At 41.9% G+C, this 9,503-nt stretch overlaps 1 protein-coding gene across 4 annotated transcripts in view; it reads left to right on the top strand.

Annotated features, from left to right (window-relative positions):
• Positions 1 to 9,503, top strand: part of LOC109951175 (disks large-associated protein 1-like) — a 169,065-nt gene that overhangs the window by 125,415 nt on the left and 34,147 nt on the right. For all 4 annotated transcript variants that reach the window (XM_020585495.1, XM_020585494.1, XM_020585496.1 and 1 more), the window contains exon 6: positions 2,050 to 2,332. In XM_020585495.1, the coding sequence (XP_020441151.1) occupies positions 2,050 to 2,332 (283 nt within the window). The remainder of the gene's footprint in view (positions 1 to 2,049; positions 2,333 to 9,503) is intronic.

Here is a 9,503-nt window from a genome sequence, read left to right as displayed (position 1 = left end):
CAATATTATGAAGGCACAGCAGCAGCAACCTCATTAGTTATTTACATTTCCTGACAGTGTCCAAAGGTAAATAATGATCTGTGTTTTTCTAAACAGACAGGAAAGCTTCCAAGTTTAGCAGCAAAATGATTTTGAATAGTTCGGCTGTCATACACACACTCCAGCTACCACACAGTGAATGACTCGGGTGTTACCTGCAGTTGATTCCGATACGACCCGTTACTGTAAAACATGACCTGTAATCAGGCTTAGAGCTGGACATTGCAGGCAGAAGGCTCAGAAGCCACAGAGAAACCATATAACAATGAATAAATTAAAAATAACTCTTGCGTAGGCAGAAGCACCATGTACAGTATATTTTCAGTGGATTATGTTCTCATGTTTCTTCCTGCTCAGACCAACTGGGTGGCAGAAGATCAAGCCTCTTTGAAATCTTGCTCACCTTAAGCACAGCCAACACACCATGGTACCTTCATTCATTAATTCAGTCTTCCAACCCCAGGTCTGAACAGTAATAGAACGTGTGAGTTTTTCAGAACAAATCTTCAAACCTCACTTTGTATTTGTTTAAAGATGTGAGTACTGTTTTTAAAATTTATTTATTTATATGTTTTTGTTAAAAAGACAAATATTTTGCCAATGTGTGCAAGATACATTCACCTCCAGTCATGAGTTAACCCACCTTCTACATTCCATGCAAAGTTCAGTCTGAGGCTTTGTGATGTCCAGACAGTTTGAGAGGGGCTTGAACTGTCATCTTATTCAGGAAATATTGTTTTATATTCTTGTGTTTTGTATTCTTATGACTGCAGGTGAAATACACTGGCCTATGTAACCTATCAGGAAAATAGAGCCCAATGGCTTTGTTGAGGTGAAAGACATTGCTTCAGTGCAGAAGTCTGAAATCAGCACCAAATGTAAGGCCAAAGGTCCCGGTATGGGTGATCAAATATTTTTTGGAATCATTAAGCCTCTTGGCTTGTTGAGTTGCACTCAGGAGCATTTAGTTGGGAGTGAGCTGTTCTGAGCCACAAGTACAACAACAGTACACACCAGCTATACTGTATAACCTCTAATAAACCAAGCACAATCAAGTTAAAAGGTTTTGGCAAACAGAAAAGCCACAAAAAATGGAATGTAGCAGTGGGTATAGAAAAGAATTATGCCCTTTCAAAACATTCACATTTTGTTTTACAGCCTGAAAGCAGCAGCAAAACTCTAAGCCACCAAAGTGTGATAGTTTCATAATCTTAATGACATGTTCTTGACAGTTTCCATGACAAAGGAGTTCTACTACACTTGCTGTTCAAGATGATGGAAGCTTGCTGATGCGATGTACATTTTTTTTAATGTTCATAGAGTTCTTGAAATTTTGCCTGCCAGTGGAGAACTGTTATTTCAAGAGATGCTCTTATGGGTCGTATGAGAGGGAAGGGACAAATGACCAACTGGGCTGGATAACAGATGGGTTGTACAAGTTTGTTGTCTTCTTACTTTGGGGCAGAAAACTCTTTGCTTCCATTACCACTGGAGTTAAGATGGTCCCAACTGGCTCTTGCCCGGCTGTCGCTGAACCTTGTCACAGTATATTATATAGTATATTCCTCAACTCTGTGCTGTTGCATCACTGGGCTCCATGTGTCTTTGTCTCCTACTGAGTAGCAATGCCTGGCTTCCAATGATGATGAATGTGCAGCTGTCCCTGTCCCATGGATTTATCTTTGTATCTGTGAATAGAGCAAAACCTCAGTGAGTCAAAGCCTGCATACACTATGGCATCTGAAAATGAAAAAGGGTTTGTACAGACCATGTGCAAAGTGCCAGTATACATGGAGCTAGAAAGTGCAGCAAGGAATCCAGCAGTCATTAGCAAGAAAGCCCTCATTAGTGCATTTCTGACTTGCATTCTCTTTTGCAGCCTAATCTTTGACTAACAAGAGTGTACCTTTGGAACCATAATAGTCTGGAACTTTCTTCAGTGCTCATCTTATTCACCGGTTCCTCTGTCTCTTCTCTCTCTGCCTCCTCCGGTATGCTCTCCTCCTCCAGCTCAGTGAGTTGGAGGTGAACGGGCAGATCGAGCAGGTCTGTGAGCAGGTCTACAGCCAGTTGCAGTCCCAGGCCATGGAGGCTGCCATGGACAGCATGGACACCATGGACACCCTGCCTATGCCGGGATGCTTCCGGATGCGGAGCCACAGCTATGTGAGGGCGATTGACCAAGGCTGTGCTGGGGAGGAGGAGGGTGAAGGAGGGAGACCGCTGCTCCTGCTGCCATCCTCCCCACCACGCACCTCTGCCACCACCGTCAGAACCATCCAGAGCAGCACAGGTAGACATGAATGGATGTTTAGTCTGAATGTGTTTGTACGTGTATATTTGTCCCTTAACACAGGGGTGTCCAAACATTTATATCAGGGTCACAAGGATAAAAAATATAGCTCTGGACCATGGGCCTCTTAATTTTTGTGGCTTTTGTGAATTTTAAGCACTTTCTGTATTTCAGCTGAATCTGCTGAAAGGCGATTTTGTCAGTGTTAGTAACAAATGCATATATAGGTTCAGTAGCGCAAAACTCATAAGCACTCTGCACAAATGTCTAAAAATTGTCAGTTCAGTCATTGTTCATCATATTCTCAACAAATAGTAATAGTGCATGTTTGATGTGCACCCACTGCACAGGCTTGAATGTTTGGCCCCTGCAGTGAAGGGGTCTGATAACTCTGACACTGTGGGGGGCGTATCTTTACTAGTGGGAATTCTTTTCAGGATGATAGTAGGCTACTTCATCACTGAAAGGATTCACCGAATGGTCTTGTGAGGATTAAAATGATGTACTGTGTATCAAATGCTATGACCTTCACAGTCACCAGATCTCAACCCAACAGAACACCTGTGGGAGATTTTGACATGACATATTACACAGCACTCTCCACCACCATCATTAAAACACCAATGAATATGTTTTGGATGAATCCCTCCAGTTTCACACACTTGAAGAATTGCTGACAAGGAGCGCTGAAGCTGTTCTGGAAGTCTGACATGAAACAGCATTTTACCCCGTGTGTGGGTACTTTAATTTGTAATCTTTTTGTGTCTACACTACACTGAGTAGCCCTGCACTCAGTGTAGTTAATTGTGGCGATACGATGTTGTGACAACATAAAAAAACAAATTCCTGCCCAGAGATGTTGCTGAGAAGGTAATCTTTCCCCCAAAAGTCCATATTTTGCCTAAGTATAGAACTAAAAGGTTCAAAAGTTCTATGCTTCCAGTGGCTTTGACTTCTAAGTGGTTCAGTATATCAAGAGTGTGTATTGTTAGTTTGTTTCTCCTTGTGTATGCTGATGTGTACTGCTGGCTGTGGGGTAACTTGCAGCTTGGGGATAACAAAGTAACCTGTGATCTTTGAGTTATGAGAGGATTTTATCCCCATAAAGACCCATTAGATAACTATATAACTCTGCTTACTGTAGTGAAATCCCTTTGGGGAAAGACCCCCACCCCCCTTTTTATGCTTTCCCTAGTCTGACAGATATTCCACATTGGATGATGTGGTGGAGTAGTGGTTTGCACTGTTGCCTCACAGCAAGAAGATTCCAGATTTGAGCCTGGGCTGACCCAGTGTCTCTCGGTGTGGAGTTTGCATATTCCCCCTGTGCCTGTGTGGGTTCTCTCCGGGTACTCCAGCTTCCTCCCACATTCCAAAGACATGCATCGTAGTGGTGACTCTAACTTGCCTTAGGAGTGTGTCTAAGTGTCAGCCCTGTTCAGGAATAAGTGGTATAGATGATGGATGGGAGATGACGATGTATAGATTATACTGTGAAAATATTAGTAGCATTTTTAAATGGTTTATTTCAGTGGCTAACTGCACATCTAGTGTCTACTCTGGGTCAGCCACAGTACTGCTGTATGCTCACAGGCAGTTTGATAAAATTTAAAGTCTAATACAACAATGTGATGTTACAGACATAACAGCAGAAAATGGTATAAAATGGTTCATAAATGTTCTGTCCTGTGCACTGTTAGAATGAACCAGAAATGTCAGACAGATAATCTTGTAAAAACCAAAGAAGGCCATCTTATTGTGTGATATTCAGATGAGAACATGCCACAGGGGAACTAGCATTGGTCATTTGGTGTTAGGATTGTCTTTGTTTTCAAAGTACTCAACTGAATATTATCTACATTTGCGGATCATCTGCGAATTATTTCTATGTTTAGGTAAACAATAAGAAATATAGGCCTATACACATGCATGTAAAATAAGTACAAATGCATGTGTATATACTATTTACTCATGCACAAAATCAAAGGGCTCTATTTTCCTGCAACAGGGTGTAGCGTTAAACTTGTGTCTAAACTCCAGGTTCAAGATTAATTTGGGCATATTCAGTGGTATTTTGTAGTTTTGGTGACCACAGAAGCAGCACACTTTTGTGCACAGGCAGGTGTTAACGGGTGCATTGTGGAGGAGAGGCAGAATATGTTATTAGGAATACATCATGAGCAGATGGAGTCGGGGCTTTAGTTCTGTCCAATCAAAGGAACTGTTCTCATCCCCTTGAAGGAGCAGAGAGGAAATGTGACTGACTGACTGTCACTGATGTCAGGACGTGGAAATATGAAAGGAGAGATTCTTATTCTGCCCGTTATGTTCTCCATTCCTGAATTGACAGTGGCAAAAATATTTATACAGAAGTACTGCACATAAATATTCACTCAGCAGTCTGCTAATATCACTGACTAGTGTTTGTGCATGGAAGATAGAAAGTCTCTGATTTTGTAACAAGCATCAATTATATAGCGTAATTTACCCACAGATGCATCCAGTGCATGAAATCCACATGGGACTCACATGTAACCTTGTGAATAGTTCACTGTTTTCAAAATAAAATAATATCATATTGTAATCACTGTTTGTCACTGTTTGTGGTGAAACTGATGGTTCACCATCACCTGTTCACTTTCTGCCTACAGCTACTTTCAAAGCTGATCAATGCATCATATATTGAAGGTTTGTCTGTGTGAAACTTGTTCATTTGAAGAAACTGTAGCGTAACAGTGACAACAGCCACAGTGAGGTCGGACTGACTTTACTGCATAACAGGATTAACGGAGATGTCTGCAGGGTGGTTGTTGTTTATCTCTGCTCATAAGCTGATTTCATGTGTTAGTATGTGTAATTTTTTAACGTGCATTCGGATTCCCAAACACTGGCTGCAGATCACCTCGGGCTGCATCCTGTAAGTAGGCTACAGGTGGTGCGTCCTGACACGCACCGACACAGTTTGACTATATTCATATCTATACACACATACTGAGGATTAGTTTATTTATCTTATTTTAAAATTATCTTTCCATATTATCACACATATTTCATGATACACAGCAAATTATTCAAAGTGGATTCCAGCAGATCAGTTGTGGATTTAAGGGTTCATTTTAAGTAGGTTCTGGCCATTAAAATACATGTGAGTACCCAATCTCGTGTTTCCCAGCCGGTGCACTTGCTGGGAAAATTGCAAATGTACCAGTGATTGCGCTAAGAGGTGGTCTGAGCAGGTGTTATCATTATCACTATTTCAGGTCAAAACAAGCATCGAAATTGCACTATGCTGCCTAATTACACTGGCAGGAAAATAGGGCCCACACTTCTGCTTCCACATGACTGGAGACTGTGTCCACTGAACAAAATTATCATTTTGTGCCTGTTGTACAACTAAATGCTCAACTCAGAACAGAGATCTGCATTTGGCATTTTGATCATTGACTAACAGTATCACATATATGATCAAACAGCAGTTCTAATTAAGGCATGAAAACACACGAGACAAACTGCTCAAAAAAAATTAATGGAACACTTAATCATCACAGTAGAACACTGAGTCAGTAAAACTTCAGGGATATCAGTCTGTCAATTTAGGAAGCACAGGTGATTGTGAATCAGTTTCATCTGCTTTGGTGCAAATGAAAGTGACAACAGGTGCAGTGGAGAGGTAAAAGCAAGACAACCCCCCAAAAGGGACTGGTCTATCTTGATCCTTCCTGACTGATTCTTCCCAAGGTTTGTGTTGTGCTAGTGTCCTTGTCACTACCTGTAGCATGAGGCAGTACTCCAAAATGGCACATCCATACGTGCAGTCGCAAGAAGGTTTGCTGTGTCTCCAAGCACAGTCTCGAGCATGGAGGAGATACCAGGATACCAGGTGTTACACGAGCAGAGCTGGACTGGGCCATAGAAGGGCAACAACCCACCAGCAGGACGTTTATTGGGCAAGAAGGAACAGGAGGAGCACTGTGACAGCCCTACAAAATGACCTCCAGCAGCTACTGGTGTGCATGTTTCTGACTCCATGAGGGTGGTATGAGGGCCCAACGTCCTCTAGTACGACCTGTGCTCACAGCCCAGCGCCATGCAGCTCAATTGGCATTCACCAGAGACCACCAGAATTGGCAGGTCAACCACTGGCGACAATGGTTTCCTGACTGCTGTGAGGTACTGGCATAAAATCCTCAGAGCAACTGTCAGACCTTACCCCAGTGCAGTGGGCCCTGGGTTCCTCCTGGTGCAGGACAATGGCCTGTAGGCAGTTCCTGGATGACATAGCAGTGATGTCGGTGCATCTGATACCATCAAGCACCAACCACAAACTGTCCAGGAGCTCAGTGATGCCCTGATCCAGGTCTGGGAGGTAATCCCCCGGGACACCATCCACCAACTCATCAGGAGCATGGCCAGACGTTGTTGGGAGTACATACAGGCACGTGGGGCCATGCACACTTTTGAGTCACATTATGAGTTGCTGATGATGAAACTGATACAACGTGGATGAGCCTGTGCTTTCCAGTGTGATTTTGAATCCAGCCTCCTGATGATTTTGGCTTCCACTGACCGTTATGTCATTTTGTTCTGAACAAATTATACAGTGTTCATTAGTAAAGGTTTTTAACTTGAATAAATTGTTCATTTCCCATGTCTGATTTAAATGTTTTTTAGCAGTTTTATATTCTCCTGAAAAGATACAGTAACCCAAAAGATGATGATTTTTGATGAAGAATAGAGATTATGAACATTGTTTAATTTTCCCCTGTGTATTTTTAACATTAGGTTAAAGATACTTTTTTCCAAGATTTATTAAGGGAGTCTGGCAAGGCTCTGTAAAGCTACTTCCTGCGTGAAGTTGTGCTTGTTTGGAACCAAAAATAGCTGTAATCTCATTTTAAGTAATTTGATTTTGTTTAAGACCTCTGGTAGGTGGAAAGCCACATTTATATTAAGAAATATTTTAAATTTATAATCACTTACTGCACTGATATCTAGACTTGTTTGTTTCAAGCAAAGAGAAGCTCAGATCTAAAATGGTTTTTTTTATTATTTAATGGGACATTTTGCATTGTATCTTGTTCCAGACACGCACCTGCCAGATTGTTTTTTTTTTTTAAAGATATTAAATGTTCTTTGTTGAAATCAAAGTGTGAAAATAACATTATTTTCTGGCGCTTCTTTCTGACTATTTTTTTGCTGAGAGCCTTAGCTGAAATTTCTACTGGCCTGGCAACTGCTTCCTGCTAATAAACATGTCAACTAAACTCTTAACTGACCATCAAACTGAATCAACGATTCTAAAATAGTCCCATGAACTTCATTATTGCACAATCGGAATCAGCTTTATTGGCCAGGTGTGTTGGACACACAAGGAATTTGACTCTGGTACAGTGGCTCTCAATGAGTATGAACATATCCTTATGTACCGCAATAGCAAAGGACAAGTAAACAATATAAGGCTGAGAGAACAGAAAGTAAGGTAGCAATGTGTAAATAAACAAAGGAATGTCCATAAGGAAACGAGATTAAAATAAAAATAGAGTATAGGCTATATACAGTGGGTGCGGAAAGTATTCAGACCCCCTTCAATTTTTCACTCTTTGTTATATTGCAGCCATATGCTAAAATCATTTAAGTTCATTTTTTTCCTCATTAATGTACACACAGCACCCCATATTGGCAGAAAAACACAGAATTTGACATTTTTGCAGATTAAAAAAAAAAAAAAACCTGAAATATCACATGGTCATAAGTATTCAGACCCTTTGCTCAGTATTTAGTAGAAGCACCCTTTTGAGCTAATACAGCCATGAGTCTTTTTGGGAACGATGCAACAAGTTTTTCACACCTGCATTTGGGGATCCTCTGCCATTCCTCCTTGCAGATCCTCTCCAGTTCTGTCAGGTTGGATGGTAAACATTGGTGGACAGCCATTTTCAGGTCTCTCCAGAGATGCTCAATTGGGTTTAAGTCAGGGCTCTGGCTGGGCCATTCAAGAACAGTCACGGAGTTTTTGTGAAGCCACTCCTTCGTTATTTTAGCTGTGTGCTTAGGGTCATTGTCTTGTTGGAAGGTTAACCTTCGGCCCAGTCTGAGGTCCTGAGCACTCTGGAGAAGGTTTTCGTCCAGGATATCCCTGTACTTGGCCACATTCATCCTTCCCTCGATTGCAACCAGTCGTCCTGTCCCTGCAGCTGAAAAACACCCCCATAGCATGATGCTGCCACCACCATGCTTCACTGTTGGGACCGTATTGGACAGGTGATGAGCAGTGCCTGGTTTTCTCCACACATACCACTTAGAATTAAGGCCAAAAAGTTCTATCTTGGTCTCATCAGACCAGAGAATCTTATTTCTCACCATCTTGGAGTCCTTCAGGTGTTTTTTAGCAAACTCCATGCGGGCTTTCAGGTGTCTTGCACTGAGGAGAGGCTTCCGTCGGGCCACTCTGCCATAAAGCCCCGACTGGTGGAGGGCTGCAGTGATGGTTGACTTTCTACAACTTTCTCCCATCTCCCGACTGCATCTCTGGAGCTCAGCCACAGTCATCTTTGGGTTCTTCTGTACCTCTCTCACCAAGGCTCTTCTCCCCCGATAGCTCAGTTTGGCCAGACGGCCAGCTCTAGGAAGGGTTCTGGTCGTCCCAAACGTCTTCCATTTAAGGATTATAGAGGCCACTGTGCTCTTAGGAACCTTAAGTGCAGCAGAAATGTTTTTGTAACCTTGGCCAGATCTGTGCCTTGCCACAATTCTGTCTCTGAGCTCTTCAGGCAGTTCCTTTGACCTCATGATTCTCATTTGCTCTGACATGCACTGTGAGCTGTAGGGTCTTATATAGACAGGTGTGTGGCTTTCCTAATCACGTCCAATCAGTATAATCAAACACAGCTGGACTCAAATGAAGGTGTAGAACCATCTCAGGGATGATCAGAAGAAATGGACAGCACCTAAGTTAAATATATGAGTGTCACAGCAAAGGGTCTGAATACTTATGACCATGTGATATTTCAGTTTTTCTTTTTTAATAAATCTGCAAAAATGTCAAAAATTCTGTGTTTTTCTGTCAATATGGGGTGCTGTGTGTACATTAATGAGGAAAAAAATGAACTTAAATGATTTTAGCATAGGGCTGCAATATAACAAAGAGTGAAAAATTTAAGGGAGTCTGAAT

The sequence above is a fragment of the Monopterus albus genome, unplaced genomic scaffold (assembly GCF_001952655.1).
Source record: "Monopterus albus unplaced genomic scaffold, M_albus_1.0 scaffold367.1, whole genome shotgun sequence".
Taxonomy (NCBI): Eukaryota; Metazoa; Chordata; class Actinopteri; order Synbranchiformes; family Synbranchidae; genus Monopterus; species Monopterus albus.
The sequence above is the reverse complement of the archived record's forward strand: the minus strand, read 5'-3'. Positions and strand labels throughout refer to the sequence as shown.